Source organism: Tripterygium wilfordii, chromosome 15 (genome assembly GCF_013401445.1).
Source record: "Tripterygium wilfordii isolate XIE 37 chromosome 15, ASM1340144v1, whole genome shotgun sequence".
Classification (NCBI taxonomy): Eukaryota; Viridiplantae; Streptophyta; class Magnoliopsida; order Celastrales; family Celastraceae; genus Tripterygium; species Tripterygium wilfordii.
The window spans coordinates 2,657,347-2,679,316 of record NC_052246.1 but is presented as its reverse complement, the minus strand read 5'-3'; the positions used below and the strand labels follow the sequence as shown (position 1 = coordinate 2,679,316).

At 37.1% G+C, this 21,970-nt stretch overlaps 5 protein-coding genes and 1 non-coding gene across 11 annotated transcripts; 2 read left to right on the top strand and 4 right to left on the bottom strand.

Annotated features, from left to right (window-relative positions):
* Nucleotides 1–977: 977 nt before the first annotated feature.
* On the bottom strand, nt 978–3,200 carry LOC120016546 (3-isopropylmalate dehydratase small subunit 1-like). 2 transcript variants are annotated; one of them, XM_038869371.1, is made up of 2 exons: nt 2,319–3,193; nt 978–1,323 (listed from the first exon to the last, which is right to left on the bottom strand). In XM_038869371.1, exon 1 carries the CDS (start codon nt 3,106–3,108, stop codon nt 2,329–2,331), a length of 780 nt encoding a protein of 259 aa, XP_038725299.1. In that variant the 5' UTR covers nt 3,109–3,193; the 3' UTR covers nt 978–1,323; nt 2,319–2,328. The 2 variants fall into 2 exon arrangements, with proteins under 2 accessions (XP_038725299.1, XP_038725300.1); XM_038869372.1 differs by lacking the exon at nt 978–1,323 and adding an exon at nt 1,405–1,975 and having other exon boundaries at nt 2,319–3,200.
* Nucleotides 3,201–4,418: 1,218 nt separating this feature from the next.
* Nucleotides 4,419–4,490, top strand: TRNAP-AGG. The gene has a single exon. It is a non-coding gene; the product is annotated as a tRNA-Pro (tRNA).
* A 1,331-nt stretch (nt 4,491–5,821) lies between these two features.
* Nucleotides 5,822–7,215, bottom strand: LOC120016195. 2 transcript variants are annotated; one of them, XM_038868851.1, is made up of 3 exons: nt 6,978–7,215; nt 6,699–6,851; nt 5,822–6,277 (listed from the first exon to the last, which is right to left on the bottom strand). In XM_038868851.1, the coding sequence occupies exons 1-2, from the start codon at nt 6,981–6,983 to the stop codon at nt 6,699–6,701; spliced, it is 159 nt and encodes a 52-aa protein (XP_038724779.1). In that variant the 5' UTR covers nt 6,984–7,215; the 3' UTR covers nt 5,822–6,277. The 2 variants fall into 2 exon arrangements, with proteins under 2 accessions (XP_038724779.1, XP_038724778.1); XM_038868850.1 differs by having other exon boundaries at nt 6,703–6,851.
* A 1,072-nt stretch (nt 7,216–8,287) lies between these two features.
* On the top strand, nt 8,288–11,242 carry LOC120016134 (formyltetrahydrofolate deformylase 1, mitochondrial-like). 2 transcript variants are annotated; one of them, XR_005471897.1, is made up of 8 exons: nt 8,288–8,462; nt 8,591–8,703; nt 9,048–9,198; nt 9,266–9,339; nt 9,423–9,582; nt 9,780–9,878; nt 9,954–10,053; nt 10,922–10,941. XR_005471897.1 is itself a non-coding variant. In XM_038868755.1 (8 exons), exons 1-8 carry the CDS (start codon nt 8,310–8,312, stop codon nt 11,066–11,068), a joined length of 984 nt encoding a protein of 327 aa, XP_038724683.1. In that variant the 5' UTR covers nt 8,288–8,309; the 3' UTR covers nt 11,069–11,242. The 2 variants fall into 2 exon arrangements, 1 of the variants encoding a protein (XP_038724683.1); XM_038868755.1 differs by having other exon boundaries at nt 9,967–10,053; nt 10,922–11,242.
* LOC120016132 (VAN3-binding protein-like) lies at nt 11,111–13,350 on the bottom strand. The gene is made up of 6 exons (XM_038868754.1): nt 12,740–13,350; nt 12,279–12,660; nt 12,018–12,194; nt 11,795–11,844; nt 11,659–11,716; nt 11,111–11,504 (listed from the first exon to the last, which is right to left on the bottom strand). The coding sequence occupies exons 1-6, from the start codon at nt 13,019–13,021 to the stop codon at nt 11,266–11,268; spliced, it is 1,188 nt and encodes a 395-aa protein (XP_038724682.1). The 5' UTR covers nt 13,022–13,350; the 3' UTR covers nt 11,111–11,265.
* Nucleotides 13,351–14,359: 1,009 nt separating this feature from the next.
* On the bottom strand, nt 14,360–20,678 carry LOC120015979 (O-fucosyltransferase 29-like). 3 transcript variants are annotated; one of them, XM_038868518.1, is made up of 10 exons: nt 20,155–20,442; nt 19,545–19,635; nt 18,782–18,858; nt 18,354–18,442; nt 18,021–18,210; nt 17,702–17,883; nt 15,955–16,057; nt 15,161–15,489; nt 14,619–14,993; nt 14,360–14,546 (listed from the first exon to the last, which is right to left on the bottom strand). In XM_038868518.1, the coding sequence occupies exons 1-9, from the start codon at nt 20,440–20,442 to the stop codon at nt 14,663–14,665; spliced, it is 1,680 nt and encodes a 559-aa protein (XP_038724446.1). In that variant the 3' UTR covers nt 14,360–14,546; nt 14,619–14,662. The 3 variants fall into 3 exon arrangements, with proteins under 3 accessions (XP_038724446.1, XP_038724447.1, XP_038724445.1); XM_038868519.1 differs by having other exon boundaries at nt 14,360–14,543; XM_038868517.1 differs by having other exon boundaries at nt 14,360–14,993; nt 20,155–20,678.
* Nucleotides 20,679–21,970: the final 1,292 nt, after the last annotated feature.

The following is a 21,970-nucleotide window of genomic DNA, read 5'->3' as shown; positions in this document are numbered from 1 at the left end:
TACGATCGGGTTTTTATATTTTGAAGACGGTGTATTATGCCGATAGGGATTTGTATATTTTGAAGGTGGTGTTTCAGAACCTTCTATAACCAATCGTTATCAAATTGTTTAGGGAACCAAAACGATTTCCTGATTTATCCACGATATCTCCGAGGAGTACGAAAACTGGTCTCTGTTGATGATTTCGCTCGTAAAATCTTCCGATCGTCAGCGTCTTATGAGGACTATAAGGCATTGAAGGCGGTTTCGGCTTCGGTTTCATCTGCAGGAGGCCGGAAGAACACTATTGTTGCTGCAGCTGACTATGAGTTGAGTGACGACGAGAGGCATTTCAAGAGAAAGCCTTCAAGGTATGAACCATCGCCACGTCCACGTCCACGTCCACCTCCACCAGAGGAGTGGGAAGATCGTGCAAGGCACTCTAAAGGCTCCGGTAACCGAGAACGCAAGCACAGATAGTAAGGTGTATTGTGTCGAATGGAAGCTGCAGCTGCCATCATGGATTGACTGATTTTTGAATTACTCCCTTGTGGGAAGAACAGCATGGATGTTTATGATTTTTTATATTTGAGTTCTCTGTTTGGGTACAATATATAATAACATTATTAATAAAAGAACAAGAGTTTTAATGAATTCCTCTTGGCATTGTTACTGAGTTTACATCTAGATACCACATAACATAAAGTAATCATCTAATCATAACCTATTAAGGGTATGCAATCTTCATTAGTTGCATATTCGAGACACTGTTCATAAAAAATGTTTGCCAAAATGAAACAAACCACATGAATGGCTTTAGTTTGCCCAAATGGAACAAAGTAACAAACTACAATGAACATAGAGAAACAGGGTGGCCTGTACACAGTATTGGCTGCTAGTGCCTGCTATGATCATAACAGCAAAATATTAGCAGCCTGCCTGTATTTATGACTCAATGACATGGCTCCTAGGCAAACCACATCTCATAGTAGACTAAATTATGAGAAGCATGATTTTATTCCAACACAACTAGCATGAGATGCAACTTCAAGAAGTACACAGCCTAAAACCAGCTTGAAGCAAACAAACATAAACACTTACAAGCATTTCTCAATTACGATAACATGATCCAACGCAATGGCATGTTAATTGAGTGAAAAGACATGACAAGACAGCTTGCACATCAGCCAACAATTTGAACATCAATATTCAAGGATTCTTCTATGTTCTAATTCATGAGCCACAAGATGAAGATTAATCATACAATTTCGAAAGCATAACTAACACCAACTCCCACTATCACCTGTCTATGATATCTGCATGCATGCTTGCCGTAAGGAAACCCTGCCAGCAGAAAACAAACATATAAATACGTAAGCTCAACTCAACGTATAGGACTAGGTCTAGGAGAGACACTCCAGTACGCAAAATTTATTTTATATTCAGTGTTGAATAAACAATAAATTAGTTCTGTACTTTAGTATTCTTTTGTTTTGCAGTTTTGCTAGAGGAGAAGAGTACATTCAATCACAGAGGATAAACAACTTGCCAGCAAACTTGCTAATAATCTCCACAATTACTCTTGAACAAGTAGCTCATCACAAATGAGCCAAGCTTATACAGCAATGTTGAAAGCTCGGTCAGAGCTTAATTTCTTAATACATGAGCTCAAACAGAGCAGAGCTCAGCTTATACACATTCATATAAATCTATTGACCCTAATAACAGAAACTTGCTTACTGTCATCAACATCGTGTCTTCACTGTCAATCTCATTACAAGTTGCAACTTGCCGGAATCTTCCTGTCACTAATTCTTTCAGTAAGAATCAACTAACACACTCCTAATAAATTTTGACGCAATTAGTTAAACAACAATGCTTTAATAGGCGTTATAACATGACATCTGGAAGACAGCATTTGATGTTTGAGCATTTCACCAGCTAGCTAATGACACAGAAGAAGGAAGCATAATGCTTTCCGTTCCTGCTTCTGAACCTAGAAAATGTAAATTTCAGTAACACATAACCTAATGAACTTGACAGTCAAATAGGAATATGATGAAATTCATAATCAAGTTTTCCCTCTCCATGTCCGCCATTACTAATTTCTCTTTAACAACTCCATGTCTAGTGTTCTTAAATTACAATAAAGATTATGGCTTTAATTACCCCATTACCCAACCTACTATAATTCCAAGACTTGGCCTTGAAAGACAGACAAATAGCAAGCATCAAGCTTTGTTTTAGCATCATTTATACTCAAGTTTCCCTATTCATCTACTTCACTCCAACTACAACTACAAATGCAGAAGATCAGAGTGAAAGATAGACATGGGTACCTTGAGAATCCTAAGCAGCCAGTTCGGCCGTGATCATACCAGTCTGACGAGCATAGGCAAAAATACCTCCGGCCTCAATCACAGGCCCGGCATCCCCAATGGGCTTCAACTTGTACTGCTTCCCTGTCGTGTGATTTATCAACCGAGACTCTGCCAATTCAATCGTGACCACGTCACCTGTCCTGCACTCCTCACAGATCCTCACCTCCGATTCTAGCGGATATATCTCTCCGGTCGAAACCGAATTCCTGAAAAATATTCTGGCATAAGATTGTGCCACCACCGCCTTAGCCCCCGCAGCGCCTAGTGCAACCGGTGCGTGCTCACGCGATGACCCGCACCCGAAATTGTCACCTCCGATTACGATCGAGTACTTGGTCTTCGTCTCATTGGGCTCCACAAATCGTTTTTCGTAGGAGGATGGAAGCCCGATAAGAGCATAGGAACCCAGTTTATCGTACTCGTCAGGCTTGGAGGGGACGAGGGTAAGGTACTCGGCAGGGATGATCTGATCGGTATCGATGTTGTCGCCGACCACATAGCAGAGACCATGGAAGGTGGTGTCGGTGGTGGTTGAAGAAAAGGGGGAGGCGGCGGCGGCACATGTGGTTAAAGCAGAGGCAAGACCGGTGGAAAGTGAAGGCTGCTGTGAAATGAGAGAGGGGAACCTAGAGGGCGTTCCGGAGGTGGAAATGAGCTTGATTGAGTGAGATAAGAAGGTGACAAGTTTAGGTTTGGGGGTTGTGGCGACGGTAGGGTTCATAGTGAGAGAAAGAGAAGCAGCAGCCATTATTGGTTGTTTCGTTGTACAAAATTGAAGACTCTGCTACTGAGGAGCGGTTGCCCGAAGAGACTTCTTTTCTATGCCTAAAGAGTAAAGTCTAAAACCTTTTCTAAATCCCCAGCCGCCACCTACGAACGAGTTATGTAGTGTAAATGAGAGTTAATATTCCAACATACCGAAGCAAAAATAAAAGGGTTAAAATATTATATCTGTCTTTAGACTATCACATTTTTCTAAATTATGTCCTTAAATTATAAAATTTCTTCATTTTATCTTTAAACTATTGTTTTGTAAATCATTTATGTCCTGAGTCAGCTCTCCGGTGTTGACTCAGGTGAAAATGCTTACGTGGCATTCAAACTCTGGCAAAAATGTCACGTCAATTAGTTTTTAATTGATTTAATTTTACATGTCATATGGAACTTTAAAAAAATAGAAAAGAAAACCAACGAAAATTAAATTTTAAATGAAATAATCTCGATCTTGCAATCCTGTACATTCCGATCTCACACAGAAAATTGAAATTAAAATGAAATCAAACGAAAACAATCCCGATCTCAAAGAAAAGTCATGCTTCACTACCCCCACAAATCTCACTAAAATGAACGAAAGGAAAGCGGGTAGGCAGCCATTGTTTTTTTCTAGAGAGAGGTCAAAGTAAGGCAGTGAAAGAGCTTTAAATTTTATCTATAAGCTCGTGGGTAATAGGTCCTGGAGACCCATTTCGTTTTTCGTCTCAGTTCGATTCTGGCTTTGAAAGGAAGCGGCATGGGTCTGCCACCGAAGCAGCTGAAAGGAAGCGTCATGGGTCTGCCACTCTGCTGAAGGCATTCAATTAGTTCGATTTTGTTCAAATTTGGGCATGTTCGAATCTGGTTTTTTTTTTTCATCTTTCATCCTGCCTTTCTTTGCTTTGGACTTTTGTGATTAGCCCAGTCATGAACCACCTGGTTGGAGTTTTGAAATCAGGAGTGATTGTTGCGGTGTGAAAGAGAATGTGATTTCAATTTCGGGTATCCAATCGTGATGAAGGAGAATGTTCTTGGTGTTCTTTGTGAGAGCGATTTTTATTTTTCTTGTTTTATTAGTTATACACGTCTTAAACGAATTTTTTTTATTTTCTTTTTTAATATACACATGAATGCCACCTCAGCATCTTCACCTGAGTTAACACCGGAAAACTAACTCAGGACATAAATGATGTGCAAAACAATAGTTTAAAGGTAGAATGAAGAAATTTTATAGTTTAATAACATAACCGAGGAAAATGTGATAGTTTAAGGATATATATAATATTTTAGCCAACATAAAAGAAAGGGCATTTGGTCTAGTGGTATGATTCTCGCTTAGGGTGCGAGAGGTCCCGAGTTCAATTCTCGGAATGCCCCACTGAGACATTAATTTTTGGCTATTTTACGCTTTTTATGAGTGAATGAAAATTAGCTCTCAATGCACAACAAATGCACAGAAGTAGGTGTAAAGGGAATAGCCACGGAGGGAAAAATATATTTGATTTTTCCTGAGCAGACAAATGTGCTATTGTATTACCTTTAGACCATTCTTTTTCTTTTCTTTTTCTAACTTTCGCCGGTACATAAGTCTTCAACGGGTTAAACCTTGCGAAATTGAGATGCTCAGCTCAGCCCCATGTAGTGGTATGTCAATGCCAAAATTCCATCCTTGTTCCATAAATAAACCAAGTATGCGTTGCTTCACCAGAGATGGCTAAAAATCGTAATTCCAGACAATCCAAACATGTCTGGGCCTTTAGGACCAGCAGACATGGAATATTCCTTGATTTATATTTTTTGCCCGAAACAGTAAAAGAAACTTCACCCGCCTTTAAATCGCACAGCGAAATGATCTACAAAAGTATTGCATGAGCATCGGGAAGAAGCCAGGAAGAACACATGCCAAACCAATTGCTCCCCATACATGTGAAAAGAACACTAGAAACAAAATTTTCAAGGCTTGCCGTTGAGACGAGGGAGGGGAAGGAAAAAGGGTGTCTCAAGAAGGTTCAATACACCATTATAAATGCTGACTTCGACATTGAATTCCATCTATATTTAGCATTCTATTCCTCAAATGCATTACCCTGATATCCACAACTTCAATGTTGAATAATGACTTGGCTGAAAATCAGAACCCTGGCAAGTAGCAACTCAAATTCCAGAACAGACTTAGGATCCATCGACTGATGCAGGATACTTGCTAGTTTATCACTATAACAATGAACTTGATATATTCATCATTATTATCTCTAGTAAATGGTACCACATAACGTCTGGGACAAATGCAAGTAATTTTTTCCTTCCTGTGGTACAAAGAAAAAAAAAAGGATGCAAGACCTGTAACATTCTTACCCTGCATTGTAAAGACACAATATTTCAAATAGTAGCTCCAATGCATCAAAGAGTGAATGTCATTAGCATGACATATTAACGAGAAACCGCACCATGGTAAAACTTTAAAATCTCGAAAAATACAAGTACTCAACATCACTTGACATAACATGGGGCAATAGCGCACTTCATGTTCAACCTGATTGCAGAACTCATTTACATGTATCCATCGTCAAATCTCAATATGCAGTATGCAGACATAACAAATATGCTTTTCCTGTCCGATTTTCTTTGATATTCATCAGTATTAACCACAGAGAATAACATCCATTCAAGCCTTAAATTATTCCAGAAGTGAACATAATTCTGCAAGCAATTTTTATTTCAATGAAAATAACTGAAGTTTTGACAACAATAGGAAGAAAGATAATGGACAATCATTCCTGAACAGACGATGACAGAATTTGCATCCATGCAATTCTCTGGAAGATAGAAACTAACAACGTTAAAACACAATCAAATCAAATAGGTATTGTGCAAACACAATGACAAAAAATGAAGAAGACAAAAATTAATACATCGGAAGAAGGCAGTTGCAAAATAGGCATCAATTTAATCCACTCACGAAAACTTTTAAAAAAAAAATTATACCATTTTATAAGCTCAAAGTAGCATCTCCGAAACAAATGTAGCACACAGTTCAATGCATTTACACTTGTACTTTGAAGAGCTAATCAGGCCTTTGGATACCATCCTCTTCAAACTTAAATCACTCCTGAATCATTTTGAGCAACAGTCTCCAAGGAACTCCCTATATCAGAACTTTGCTTCTGAGAAGAACAAAGATTCTTTACGTTAGTTGCAGTTCCCATATAAAAAAACACACATACATTACCCAACAGCAGCAGTATCATTTACTACTCTATAAATATATTCAGCAGAAGCAGAAAAGATAAACACATTTTTTGGTAAGTAGAAAAGATAAACACGAACAAGATTAAATTGTAGATAAAATTTCTTACATGGAATTGTATCAAGGAAACAAACTCTAGCACAGTAGCACAATCAAATATTGAAACTCTGACGGACCAATTTGAACCAGAAATACAAGCAAATAGGGGAATCATAAAATTTCCATTGCTCGAAACCTCTATTTTCCTCAATTCAGATAAGCACTTCACATCAAATAAAATTAATGGCCGCCATAGAATTATCAACCAAAAATTTATCGAGAAAAAAGGGAAGGCACACCTACGTCTGCTTGGAGTACGAAGAAGAACTAGGCGCACGCTTGTTGCGGAACATCATGTAACCAACAGGCAACACTACCCCAATCATCATGATCGCCGCTCCAATCAGGTATCTCAATGGACTCGGTGGCTCAACTTCTATGATTCTCCCGAGCTAGACCGTATGCCATCGCAACCAAACACACAAAACTCGAATTACAATTCCTCCGAGTACAAATAAATCGAGAACTAAAACAAATCTAGAAAATAACGTAAGATCCAGATCGATGCTCATACTTACTGGCATTTTAAATTTTCAATCCCTCTTTGTTTCGTCGATTTCTGAAGATCTAGATGCAACGATGGAAGGCAATTGATTCTACGCTGATGCGATTCTTTGCAAATGTATTCGATCCAGTAAGGATGAGGATTCGCTTGCGACCGTCTCTGATGGCGAAACAATGGAGACGCAGAGATTTCTAGTTTGGTTTTTCTCCCCCTCCGATTGAGGGATATGGGCTAATAATGGGCTCTGGATTCTCTTCTATGAGTTGGTCCAGTGAGCTCCGTTTGACCACACGCGTTATGCCAGGTGGACTGTGGACATCACCGCAAAACAAATAAATGCATTTTAGTCTAAGATTAATTTCAATTTTCATAAATTAGTTTTTAAATTAATTACTCAATAAATTCATTTAGTTACCCAAAAAAATTGGCTGATAATATTAACATATGTAGATCAAAAGCCAAAAGGTGTTAGTTTCCTTCTCTAATAATTTGCACTATTCTTAAAATTTTTAATTCACTTAGATTATGATTTTCTAATGGCCATTCAAGAAAATAAAGAATAACTCAACAATACAAATTTTAATTCAAATTATAATTTATAAATCCTAAGGAGTGAACTCGAGAGCATATTTGTTAACAATATCCACTCTTTGAATTTGATAATGTATGTTTTATAAATATTTCTTAAGACACGATCTTATTGAAAATCAACACAAAATTACATTGAACAAGAGCTCAATCTGAAAATCTACAAAGAATGCAATTCGATTATATGCTTCGTGTCGCTCAATTAGTATGTTCACCAGAAGCAATATTTTTGTAGTTACGTCCTCAATTTTGACTCAACTTATTTTATGATCAGATAAAAAATTTCTTTGTATGTAGATCTAACAATCCAAAAGTATACCCATATCGAATGTTGCAATTTTTTTATGAAAATCACAACTTACAAATTTTATTTATTTTTTGCTTGTCAAAGACAAAGTTATCAAAAAATATAATTTCATTTGTTGCATGAGAGTTCAATAAATAATTCAAAAAAGGGAAAGACAAATTATTAACCACAATAATATCTCAATAATTAATTTCCTTTTAAAAAAATAAATTACAGGATTGACTTTGTGATTTTCAGCACCACAAGAAGATTCTACCGCGAATCTCCTCACCCTCACTCCGACCAATCACAGATTCTCAAAATCACACTCCTAACTAGAACGACAGCGTCTCACCACTAAACGACATCGTTCTATCCGAAGATAGAGAGAGCAACGTGAGCTTTCCACAAATATCTTAGGTGAGGCCTCCAAGTTTGTTGGGTGGCCATACTTTGCAGAGAAACAGAGAGATGACACTAATTCAAAGAAGAGTCTCTTCAAGCCTTCCTCAGATTCTTGGAGTTCCCAAAAGGTCCTTCAGTTCCTCTAAATACCCAGTAGAGTATCTCAATTCCTCATCCTCTACGTCTCTCACCCGCGGCATCCACGTTTTTCACTGCCCAGTAAGTCCCATTCTTTCAAATCTTGTCATTCACTCGTAGATTTGTATTAAGAGAGAAGAAAGATTGAGAGGTGAGTCATTCAAATAGACCCACATGAATTTCTATTCATATTATGGTTTTGTTGATAGGATGGAGTCGGGATTGTGGCCAAGCTGTCTGATTGCATTGCTTCGAGGGGAGGAAACATTCTGAATGCTGATGTTTTTGTGCCTGAAAACAAAAATGTGTTCTATTCCCGAAGGTATCCCCATTCCCTTATCTGCTTAGATTTAATAAATTGTTGTGTTCCACGTTTGGTGATATGTCTCAGTCTGTTAGAGATTTGATTGAGGTTTGATTCTTTGTTTTTTAAGTGTCATAGTAGCGATGTAAAATATTAATATTTCGGATGATTAGATATCATTCAATTTCAAGATATTCAGAGGTACTTTCTTTGCAAATGTCCCTATCTGAAGTTGGGTTCAATCTGATGATCCGTAGTTTTTGGATTACAATAGTTTTTGGACTCCTAATTGTAGTTTAAGCTGGATAATAATGTGCTTATGAACTGGTGTGAGGCTGTAATAATCGGGTGCAATGTCGCAGTGTGTTTATTTTTGACCCCGTCAAGTGGCCACGGGAGCAGATGGATGAGGACTTCTCGAAGCTCGCAAAAATGTTCAATGCTATGAGATCTGTTGTCAGGGTCCCAGATCTTGACCCCAAATATAAAATTGCTGTTCTTGCTTCAAAGCAGGTAGTTGATTTATCTGCTTGGTAATTGTATATTATGTCAGCTTACTGAAGTTATCTTCTTGATGCAGGAACATTGCCTAGTTGATTTGTTACATGGATGGCAGGATGGAAGGCTTCCTCTTGATATAACTCGGGTGATAAGGTGAAGTATTAGGATGTTACCCTCTATTCTGATCTGTTGGCCTCAAGAGTTCTAGTCATGGTTCCTTAACTATTTTGTAACAGTAATCATGATAGAGCTCCAAACACCCATGCGATTCGCTTTCTAGAAAGACATGGGATTCCATATCATTATTTGAGCACAACCAAAGAAAATAAAAGAGAAGACGAGATCCTGGGATTGGTTCAGGACAGTGATTTTTTAGTCCTTGCCAGGTACATGCAGGTAAACCCAATTTTAGTATTTTAAGTTCCTTGCCTTATACTGCAAACCATAACAAAAACATTTATTAATGGTGTTATGTTGTGAGAGCAGAATGTTGAAATATACTTCGTATTGCCCTTTTTTTCCTGCAACTCAATATCTATACACACCAAATAATATTATCTGTTTTGAAAGGGGAGCTGCAATTTGTTTTGCAGATATTTTCTGGTTCGTTCTTAAAGAGTTATGGAAAGGATATCATTAACATCCACCATGGCCTTTTGCCATCATTCAAGGGAGGGAATCCTTCTAAACAGGTTAGTTTTCCCGCCTTGTCTGTGAAATGTAGTAATAATTATGACCAGTTCAATGCTTTCTGACTATTTTGGTAGATTATGTTGGCAGGCATTTGATGCGGGTGTCAAATTAATTGGTGCGACGAGCCACTTTATTACTGAAGAACTTGATGGAGGGCCAATTATTGAGCAGATGGTCAGTATTATATCTTTTTTATTATCAAGTAACTTTCTTGTAAAAGTTAAGAAACTTTTGGCATTTTACTCAATGTTGATCATTTGCTTGAATTCTTTATCTGATATCACTACGACCATGAATCCATGATATCAGTGTGGCCCTAAGATCTGTCATTTTGGCAAGAAGTTCCTCAGTGTAGGCCAAGAATGGCAACTAGCCAATTTTTCCTGGTCACCTGGTATGCCGTTTTAACTGAGGCTTTGGGAATGTATTTTAACGGTAAAAGTCAAAAGTTGTGCGTAGGCTTTCATTTCCCTTCTTTCATTTGGGTTGATGAATTTGTTAGCCAATTTACAAGACCATGGTAAATTGGTCTGATCTCTGGAAAAACTCGTTAACTTGTCTGGCAAGCACTGCTGGCTGCTGCTCAGTTTTTGGTATCAAAGACTCGATAGTGAGAGATGAGAGATGGAAAGAATCAAGGTTCAATTTTCTAAACAAAATTTGCTGATTTTTGAATATTTAACAATCATGGCATATCCATAAGAAAATTTGGAGATGGTTCTTGAAGAATCTATTTGCCAGAATGCCAAGCTATCGTCTGTTAACTTATATGATGTAAATTTAAGTTATTTTCTTAAATGAAAGATCATTGGTGAGATGAACCATTTTCTAAACCATGGTAACTTCCATCCACCTTGCTTTATTACATGTTAGATCTGCAATTTTTTTCAGTATTTTTTGCAATTCGATTGATATTCATTTTCCATCGCACGATGTTTGCGCAGAAAGTATTATGTCTATCTGATTGTTCATGGTGATGAGTGAGCTACTTATTGGTTCAGAACTACAATTTTTTTATTAAGGCATGATTTTGCTAATGCAGGTTGAGAGGGTGTCTCACAGAGATAATTTGCAGATTTTTGTCCAGAAATCAGAGGACCTTGAGAAAAGATGCCTTGCCAAAGCTATACGATCATACTGTGAACTACGCGTCTTACCTCACGAGGAAAACAAGACTGTTGTGTTTTGAGGGTAAAGGAGGAGGAAGGCCACAGACAATAGAGAGTAGAGGTTACATATGAACACTGCTGCATCTTTATTTCACAAGCTTTGGTTACATATCACATAGGAATCTTGAGCTCGTATGTATGAGTATGTAAAGAATAGCCAGTTCACACGTTTAACAGATGTGCAAGTTCTGTCCTATTCTTGTACTTCTGTGCAAAATTATATTGTATTGCTAGTACTTAGGAATTCCATAGTCTCCTCCATGGAATTACTGCAACTGACTCGATTGAGAAGATTCTGAATCCCATCAACCCATCTTTGCTTATGAATGTTGCTCTTGCACTTGAACTCCAAAAGACCTTGCGCGGTTTTGAGTCCGAAATAAACTTCTTCAGTGTTTTCCCTCTCCCTTTTATATGGCCACGCTCCGGTCTCATCGCAAACTCCATAAACAACACCTGGTACCAGCAAAATAGGGTTGAGCGTTAGAGAATCTTATCTGCATATATATATCCTGAGTGATGGAGAAGGACTTTAACCTAAACCAAAGCATGTCCAGTACCAAAAAGCATATGAAAAAGATAGATTCTGAAAACTGAGGTAGATGCTTACATTTATTTTTCTTGGAGAAGGCTCCTCCAACATGTTTGCTTTTAAGCTTCACTATAACCTGACAATGAAATGATAATCAGTTCACTGCTTAGTTCTACCATTACAGGCTTTTCCACTCCATTTAATTTTCGGTTACCTGAGATTTCTTGTTGACATAGACGGAGACGTGCTTCCACCGTAGAACACCTGTAGATTAAATGAAAATTAATTCAATTTTAGAGGCTAGAACATACCCAGATCAAGAGAACTTCGAACCAGAATTTCCAGATTCATGTAGCATTATCAATTGACACGGCAGAAAACAAAGTCTTGCTTGAAGCTTTTATATGAGTTAGGGACATAGCATAGCTGGGAATTACCTTTCCGTGTGTGTTGCAATAGATCCCCGACGAAGGGAGAGCTTTGTTCCTGTGAATAGCCATGAAAAGCTGTGACCTGTTGAGTTTCTGGCATTCCCTTATCATAGGGACTTATGGCTGCATTCTTCCTTGCTTCCTTAGGCAATCTAGCTTTCATGGCTGCTTCCCCTCGCAAAGCTAAATAAGATAGTTTATATACTTTGAATGATTCAAACTACTGCTTCTAATTTCAAAAGTACTTACAAGAGATCGAGCATTTACCTGTTGCAGCTGCAGCTGTAAGGGTCATTAAATCGCCCGGACCATGAATATCCACAGCTGATCTCACAACAGATGCTACACGATCATGATCAGCTCCGGTGGATTCAGCTAATTCTATGCAATGTGATGCCAAAAGCTCTGTAGCTGAGGCCAATGCCACGCTCATTTTCGATCCCGAACCACCAGAGTTTCCTGCTGCAGCCACAGCAGCCAAGGCAGCTGCTAATCCTGCAATCGACACTGCAGAATGTAATCGTGCATTTTCTACTCTCGCTCTGTCTTTCTTCCTCATTGTGCTACTACTCAACTCCTTATGGTGGTGAAACCATTTTCCTATCGACCCAGTTCTCCTTGAATTAATCGAATTTATAACCTTCGATGACTGCAAACAACCAAATCATTCTGAATCACTTATCAATGAAAACAGAGAAATTGAAGCAAATTATGGAAACAAAACTTACAATCTTTGATGCAACGACTGGTTCTGCAGAGACGGAACTGAGATTCTTGTCCAGGAAACATTGTTTCTGTTGTTTTTGAGCAAGAGCTTTTGAAATCTCTGATGCAGATAAACTCCAAGATCTAGCTAAGAATTCCATCGGCTCCTTTGGTGTTTGTGGTTGAGGAATTGAAGACAGGGATGCCACCAACTTCTCCTCTTTCTCTTCCTCTAAATCTTCTAACCCATATGAACACCCACTACTCCTCCATCTTGAATTACATAAACCCCCAATCCCATCCATGTTTCTACAAATCCCTCTTACAGAAAAACTGGTTTGAAATCTCCAATGAAACAGAACCCTTATATAGGACTTAAGAGAGACCCACAAACGCACATAGACAAGAAAGGATTACAGTAACCCAAAATCGAAATCTAGTGCTTTGATCAACCCGAAAGTCAGGTTTTTGTTAAGAGGAATGAGCATTCAACAGAGACAAAAACTGAAATCACGAAACTCGAAGCAGCAATGTAGTACAGTTTAAGGGACATAATGACAAACACAACCTGGATCAGCGGGTTTGGTCTCTTAACACTCGTGCAAATCACACTTAGTTCTATAAACAAAAACAATTAGTAGTATATATTTTAATATTTGCATATTTATATTAGGATTACTCGTTAGACGAAGAAAGAAAATGTTATGGGACTTTCGGTGAATGTGCCAATCGACATGCACCAACCACCAAGTGGAAGAAGCTAGGGTACACTTCAGGAATAAAGGATCCCCTCTCTTTCCTTGTACGCACGCCACGTGTTTATTTTCAAATCGGACGGTCAATTTTTTAAAAAAAAAAACTGTGAAACTAATACTATATTAATTAGTTTCTCATTAATTATACAGGGATTGTGATATAATTTTTTTTTGTTATATAAAATTGTACATAATTGGATTTGGATCTTATCTCAATATTGTTAGGTAGGCAAGTCTCTCATCTACACTACAAATAATAATGCACCACTCAAATTGTTGCTCTATTTTTGAAAATCTCATCTCAAATACAGCTAGAAATTGCTTTTTTTTGATAGATGACGTTGTGTTCAAGATTTAGATTTTTGACACTAGTTGACCACATTATAGTGCCAATTTTAACCATAAGAGCCCAATGACTTGTAAGTATATTTCATTGAAAGAAATAGATTTTGGACCTCCACCGACATATATGCGTGTTTTCAGTGCTGTGACATCTTTAAGGTAGGCGAGGCTATCTTATCCCCAATTGATTCCTCATGTTTTATTTATGCTCCACACAATGTGGTCTTGTTTCTTTCATATAGCTTTCAATTACGAGACCTAAAGTACAATTTGTCAACCAAAACTGCTGAACAAATCAAATTCTAAATTATAGGATGGTACATGACATAAAGTCATGTCCTTTCTTATCTTTTACAGCAAAAAAAATGAATGGAGAAAAGGGACCCATATATGGGTTCTTGATATGAGAAGGAAATTTCCATATCTCAATAATATGATTTGAGCATGACAGGTCTGCAACTTAGATTTGTGTAACCGACAACAACGAAACTGTGGATGGGGGAAGGTATACAGCAAAGGGAGAAAAATAGAAAAGTATAAAGAGAAAAAAATAGAAAAGTAACATTGGAATAATGGAATGGGTTATGAAAACTATTTATGAACATTCACAAAGCATTAATGTTGCCTAGCACCTGTACATAATCTAAATTAATCGTTGCAAGCCAGATTTACTGAGCATATACCATATTTGAGCAGGGTTCAGCTTTAAACCCAGGCTGTTTGGACGTTTCTGCTGCAACAATGCAAAGTTGTGCTGATGAACTAATTCTCATGAAAAGCTCAGATAAATACAAGAATAAATTACCTGTTCCATTTCATCCTTTATCTTAATTTTTCGCCTAATTAACTTTAGTCTGGAAATAATTCATCCGCTTCATTATATTCTTCAGATATCAGTGCTTTGCTCTTGCTTGCCTTCTTCAATCTTTGCGCGGTCTTTTTGCCTTTGGTTGAGTGATCTCCTTCATTACTGAATGGTTTCTCACAGATACATGGATATGGATACTCATGAAACTCACCTCGTCCTGGCCTAATTTCATCTGGCTCTCCCATGAATCCTCTCTGGCCCGATTTAACCTTTTTTGCGAATGTATCCCAATCCATCTGCGCCCTTGCCATAAACAATGCGCTGAGCCGTTTTGCATTGGGTCTGATTGTCCTCTTATGGCCCATGTACCTCCTTCAGTTCAGTGACATGGTAACTCAAAAAATTATCAAAAAAGATATGAATAATCAACCCTAAATACTTAAAACAAGCCATCTGAACTGATCCTTTCTCACTGAAATAAGAATAGTTTCAACTAAAGCAAGGACAAACTAAAAGCGAAAGTGGAAAAGATTCCTCACCTTCGACCTGCAAGAATCTTGGCCATATTTCCATTATTATTAGTTACGAAAACATCACTCTCATCAGAGACAACGTAGTCAATCGCTGCTAGGCGTGAAGAGTAAGAGAGAAAAGGTTTCAGTTCTTCATTAGCAAGCATTTCCTTCGTATAGAAGTTGGGGAAGAGCTCTCTAAGGGGTCGTAGAGTCCTTTCTCCTCCATAGATTTCACCAGATGCAACATAGAGGAATGTATCATTTGTGAAACCGAGTGCCCTCAGCATAAATCCCACCTCTTCAGGAGTAAGTGGACATTTCCCTCGCTTTCGCTCTCCATCAGCACTTAAATCCTGTAAAAATATTGCTCATTCATTAAAAAAAATCCAGTATAAGTATTGAGCAAACAACATTTTTCACTTCAAATATCAAAATGGACAGCCTAGTTGTTTCCAACTCATCATTCAAAAAACATATTTGTACCCGTCTTGAAAATCCTGGTGCTTATTAATTTCCAATGGGAAACAAATAGGGAGCTGGTTTTCAGAATAAATACAAGCAAGCATGATATATGAAATTGCTTTAGAAAAATCATACAGTTAGATTTTTTATTTTTTTTGGATAAGTTATGGAGGAGTTATATTCTCAATTTTTTGAGAGAGGGGAATCGAACCTTGCACCATGTGAAGTCGTAAAGAGTTGGCTACAATTAGGCCACAAGTTCCTTTTTATGTTAATACTGATACATGTAGATTGAAAGGTATAATAAATTGGTGAAAAAAAATATCATCAGAGTCGTAAGGGATAGCAATTCTCACTGGTAATGTTGCCCATCTTTTTCTTATTTCCCCAAGTTCGTATCTCTCTTTATCACCGCCACCATAGTAACATCCAGAAAATGCTAGCATATCGGGTTCAAACCTGCAATGGTAACAGTTTTAGCCACGACTAAAGAAATCCAGACAAACAAGGGTAAATGTCAAGTAACATGTACATATGTTTGTCCATGATGGCGGGTTTAGCTCTATTAGTTTATGTAAAAAATAACTATATTTAGTGTTTAGTAAAGAACAAGTTTATGAATAAAATCATAGTACTGCAGTTGGATTTATTGGTAACATGAACAAGCAGAGATGAGGGTCATACTAATTCTGTGTAAGCAAGATGCAATTAGTAAACAGAGGAGATAAATGCATGGTAGCACATTCGAAGCACAAAAACAATTTAGGGAAATGTTTGACATAAACTCAAAAAATTTTAGGCATCCATCAATGACTATCTATTTGCCTTGTCCAGAAGCTCCACGTTTTAAAAAAAAATGCTAGAAATTATCTTACGTCTTCTTGGTGTATTTGGAAGGCATCCCTTGGGTGCCCAACTCTAATAAATGTTTTTTACATTAAAACAAAATGCTGGAAATTAAGTATTTAAAGGGAAATCCTGTACCGAGGGCTAAACAGGGTCCACGTTCTTTCAACAAGTTCAATGCTTATCTTTTATAGAAAAAATAATGATTCATTGATTCAAATGTCTTTAAAAAAGACCAAGTCTATTCAAGAAAATTCTGCATCCCTTGCAACCATAACCTGATAATCTCTGAAAGGTTCGTTGAATCCAAAAAAATGACAAGGGTTTAGTCTTCGTCTGTAATGCAGTAACATTTAAACTACATCCACAAATGAATTCTCATGATCCATGGACTCTAATTCATATCAGTATTACTTAGATACCACTAAAGGAATAAAATAAGTGCCTTATCCCAGCTGCTGCGCCAACCTCCTCCCTCTCTCTTTTTCTTTCTATTTCCCTCCAAACCACTGTTCTTCTTTCTTTTTTTTCCTTCTTTTTTTGATAAGCCTGTTCTTCTTTCTTTATTGCTATTTTATGATGTCAGGGTCAAGATGTATATGGAAACTAGAGTGTAATGGTACACTAGATCCCCAAATGAAGTTTCATAATGCAGAATTTTATCACAAGCACATCCAAATTACTAAAGTAGTATTACTTGACTTCAAACCAGCAGCTATGGAACAAAAGAACTAGCTCCACCAATCCCTTTCCTCTTTCTTTAGCTATTTGGTGACAGGACTTCCAATCCACCAACATCAGCATCAAAGGTTAGATCAGAAATGGCCTTTGCTTATTTTACAGATGTTCATGCAGAATACTTATAAGCACTTTGGACATGGACACAGCATTCGTTTTCATGTTAATAACTTACAGAATCAGAGGAGAACTTGAAGGATCTAACAAAGGGAAACACAAATCCTCATGAAGAAAACTTGAAAAGGAGGCTTCTACTTCTATGTCATATGAGTATTCCTACTTAACATCCCTTTCAAGAAAGATATTATGTTGCCATAAAAGCTGATGTGAAATACCTGTTATAATGATTACAGAAGCTTACTTCCAAAGTTCACGTAACAATGTCAACGGCATTGTCAATAACTAAATTTGGACCTTGTTCAATATGAACAGTTGCGCTTACTTACTCAAAGAAATTACTTCAAGTGCAAATTGAATTTTACTACTATATTCCTATACTTTTGACTAATACGGACATACCTCAAGTGAACTGCAATGTAACGTTTGGCCATCTGTTGCATTCTCATGACTAGTCTCTGACCAAGTTCTCTTATGGGCCTTGTAAATCTTAACGCATGGTAGTTAACCCGGCAACGCAGCTTCTGCAGGTCTTCATCAAGATCACTTGCAAGTCTGAAATCAAACTTAGTCAACTGCACAACCTGAGATATTTCAAAGACACTTTTAGCTTCTCAGTTCTCATTACTTCTCATCATGATAATCACTTTTGTTATCAATCTTCATAACAACAAATATGAGGTTTACAACAAAATGTACTAATCCAGCAAAAATATCTTACTTGTCTTCTCAATAGTACTGGAAGAACTTGGTCAATGTAATATTCAGGGGGCGATTTTCTTGGGACACGCATGGTGTATGGAGGCTTATCCATTGATCGCATTACTTTATCAGGAACTCTTTTGACTATTGTCACATCTTTTGCAAGAGATGCGATGAACCAATCCACATCAAAAATGTCAACAAAGTCGCTGCATGTCAAGCATGTGTAGCAGCTTAGATACGAACTTATAAAATTATCGATAAGCAACATAACAACTAAACATACAAATTTCTTTGTCAATCGACTCAATCCATCTGTCACTGCCGGTAGGCCAACAGAATCTCGACTTACCTGTCATCCTTCCAATAGGAATGATGATCCAACTCTGGTACAACTAGTGTGGCATTAAGTATCCGCGCCACAACTACTGCATCTGTTATCTGTGTGTATGAAATTATGTTAACTCCAAATATACAAACAAACTCACTAGACAATTCATGGTATAAGTAAGGATTTCATTGGTAATTAAAGATATCATTGTCCCACCGCCCTATGCATGTATGATAAGCATGATTGGTCCCCCCTAAACAAGCATAGCTAAAGCTGATTGGTACAAGGAAATATGATAAGCATGAATCAAAGATATATTCTGTTCAGCTTTAAAAAAACTGATGGAACCACCAGAAGTTCTCCCAGTTTTTTTGTATTTTACTCTAAATTCTTCTTTGTGTTTTCCTTTTCTCAGAAATGTACTTGACAGAAAAGATCATTCCACTTACTCCAGTTCTTTGTTGGTTCAGCCCTCCACTCGTTCCAATCAGCAAATAGCCATTTGATGATCGTTCACGCACAGCAGCTAGACAACAGAATAAGAATTATTAGGAAGAGAAATACAATAAATCATGCCAGCACTTTCAGTCACTGTTAAATGTAAGCAAGTATGTTAATTGCAAAGACATCAGCTCACAAAAAGATCAAATGTGTGTTTTATTTTTTTGAAGAATGCTAAACTGATTTTTCCAATTAAAAGACTCTAAAGTTTAAACCCAGTACATTGCCCGGGTGGAGACATGTAGAGAATAAAAAACTCCAAGGAAAAACTTCCTCAATTTTCTTTATCCGTTTCTAAAAAGGAAAATGAGCAAGAAGAGACCTGGTATCCAGGTCTAAGTAGTAAAGAGTTTGTGCTTCAAGTTCTCATGATCTTTTGATGGCAAAGCAACAATGACAAGTTTTCTAACCGATAAGGAGACATTAACGTAGATTGATGTAAGAACAGTCATGGGAAGGCCAGCCAGTAGATAAACTTTACACTGACAATAAGATACATCGCAGCAAAGTGGCAACATCATGCAATAAAATCATCAGTGCTTTAAGGAAAATTCGATGTTGCCCTGATTTTAAACATTTCAGGTACTGCATAGTATTTTCCATCCATTGCATAATTCTTAAGCAAACATGGTATATATTGCTTGAAGATCCGGCTAGAGCACATATTCCCAGAAGAAAGAAAAACAAAAAAAAAGTAATAAATTGACTTACGTGCAAAACGGGGGGCTCTTTCACTGCAAGCATAAAAGTGCTTTGAATACTTTGATTTCCAAATATCAATTGGCTCACGACGAGCTCCATCCTACAACGTTTGCATCAAGAATTCATAAAAAACATGACAGTTGGAATAAGACAAGTAACATGATGTTAATGATGACAATGATGCTTAGAGATGGGACATATTGGCAATACAAGAGGCAGGCATACAAAAATGTGAAAAGATGAATGCAAATTTACCATACTTAAACGAGTGGGTTTTTTTGCATAACAACTTTCCTATGGTAAGCAAAGCATTACAACTCACAAGATAAACTAAAGCCCTAGTCAGTATCATATTGAGATAGATAGGTGCTTCTTAGCACCATATCAAGGCTGTGTTGCAATCTTGACTATGATTCGCATGCGTGAAACCATGTCTACTTATGAGTCTTCAATGGCTCTCTCGCTAAACAGATACTGTTATGCAGTAGCTTACAGAAAAAGTTCAATCTAGCAACAGCCACAAAAACAACACTGGTAGATTATGGTAACGTATTCGATTTCAATGCTTCGGAAACCTGATCATTACAACGAAAATATGATAAATTTCTAGCCGATTTACCGATTTCGGAAAGATGCTGCGCCTGACCACTCCCTGTGAGTACCACTCGAGATCAGAGGCCACGTGGCCTGTGAATAGCGAAATCAAGCCCAAAACAAACAACATCAATCCACAGACCAGAGGCCATGAGATCTTCCTTCGCTGCAACTGCGACGATGAAGATCTCCACCGCCACCTCCAACACACATTTTGCTTGTTGTTGCCCCCGTTATTGTATCCGTTTTGCTGCTGTAACAGCGCCAGGTTCGCCGATATCAAGCTGAATCTCCACGACTTGGCCACTCCCATCTAGATTCCACCTCTGTCCTCGAAACCATCCTCTATTTCACGCAAATGCCATGCCTCAGTCGACCAATTCAGCTTCTCAAATGCAATTGGACTTCTGACTAAATCACTCGTACAAACAGAGAGGAGTATCAGACTAAATAATGCGAACAGTGAGGGAAAAGAAACCCTAAGGGCTTGTGCGTGCGAAACCGCATACAAGTTTTTGAAATGTGAGAAGATGGAGGTTCAGACTCTAGAGAACGAGTGGGGGAGGACTGAGGAGAACGGAATGTAAGTGAGGGCAAATTTTTAAAAAAATTATTACTATCTAATATAATTTAATTAATCCTTACTGTTACCGTTTATTTCCTATTTTAATATAAGTAAAAAAAAAATGGAACTATGGACTTCAAATTTAATAAGTACAAGCTTTAATTTATTAATGCCAAATTAAAATTTGTGAAATAACCAGCTTAACAAATTTGAACTCTCAAAATTCAAAATCATTGATTAATTTATCCTCTAATTCAAAAGGTTTGGTTTCAAATATAACAAAATCACATTACTTTTTTCATCTTTTTTGAATACCCTTGAATTTTGAACACACATATGTCTAACTTAACTCAATCAATTATCAACCGAGTCAAGTACAAAATCATATTACCTATTTTATATAAGCGTCTTGTTTCAACAATGAAAAAAATCAAATATTGGAAGAGACAAAAAAAAAAGAAAAAGAAAAGAAAGAAGACAACATGGAGTGATGGAAGGCAGAAGTCACATTGAATTAGCTACTATGGACACTCCTGACGCCTGTATTTGTTTCCATCGAATGTGCGTTAGATAGAAAAGGAGAGTGGTCCTATAAATAATTCCTTTATTTTTTTTTCCATAGTGTTTGGTTGGTAGGAAATTCATTCTCTATCACATGAAGCTGATGATGATGGAGAATCCAATATGTATGTATATATACATTGGCATCACTCCCTTTCTTTTTCTTTTTTTATGGTGCATGCCCTACTCATTCCGTATGAGTGATTATAAATCACGAAGTTGTATATAGACGAAGAGACTTGGAAATATATGGCAGTAGATAAGTTATAAGAAATAATATGAATTTAATAGGAGTTGATGAACATATGATCCTAAATAGTGGATTTTCGTTAATTTTCTCATAAATTTATCTAATCAATCCTAAATTTTTGAGATGAAAGGCACGGATGACAATCATATATGGTGTTAATAGAAATTTTAGTCACCGAAAGATCAAATGTTTTAAGTGAGTAATCGAAAATTTTAAAATGTTTAAAAATGATCACTGAAAATTGTAATATGTTTCACTATAGTAATTATCACAATGTTCAAATGTTTCAATATGATCGTCAAATATGAGTATAGTGTAAGATAATACAACTTTGATCTATCATTTTGAAATAGTTAAATATTGGGCGATCAAAATAAAATTTGGAGATCTTTCAGTGATCAAAAGTTATATGAACTCATTATGTGTGTATATATGCATATGTATATATATATTTGAATATGACAC

Coding starts and splice junctions, on each gene's coding strand:
- LOC120016546 (XM_038869372.1), bottom strand. CDS start 3,108: ATGGCTGCTGCTTCTCTTTCTCTCACTATGAACCCTACCGTCGCCACA.
- LOC120016134 (XM_038868755.1), top strand. CDS start 8,310: ATGACACTAATTCAAAGAAGAGTCTCTTCAAGCCTTCCTCAGATTCTT. Junction 8,704..9,047: donor AATGTGTTCTATTCCCGAAG/GTATCCCCATTC, acceptor GCAATGTCGCAG/TGTGTTTATTTTTGACCCCG. Junction 10,054..10,921: donor GGCCAATTATTGAGCAGATG/GTCAGTATTATA, acceptor TTGCTAATGCAG/GTTGAGAGGGTGTCTCACAG.
- LOC120016132 (XM_038868754.1), bottom strand. CDS start 13,021: ATGGATGGGATTGGGGGTTTATGTAATTCAAGATGGAGGAGTAGTGGG. Junction 11,717..11,794: donor ATGTCAACAAGAAATCTCAG/GTAACCGAAAAT, acceptor TTTCATTGTCAG/GTTATAGTGAAGCTTAAAAG. Junction 11,505..11,658: donor CTTCTCCAAGAAAAATAAAT/GTAAGCATCTAC, acceptor TGCTGGTACCAG/GTGTTGTTTATGGAGTTTGC.
- LOC120015979 (XM_038868517.1), bottom strand. CDS start 20,442: ATGGGAGTGGCCAAGTCGTGGAGATTCAGCTTGATATCGGCGAACCTG. Junction 19,636..20,154: donor GCAGCATCTTTCCGAAATCG/GTAAATCGGCTA, acceptor CAAACGTTGTAG/GATGGAGCTCGTCGTGAGCC. Junction 18,211..18,353: donor TCCTATTGGAAGGATGACAG/GTAAGTCGAGAT, acceptor CTTGACATGCAG/CGACTTTGTTGACATTTTTG.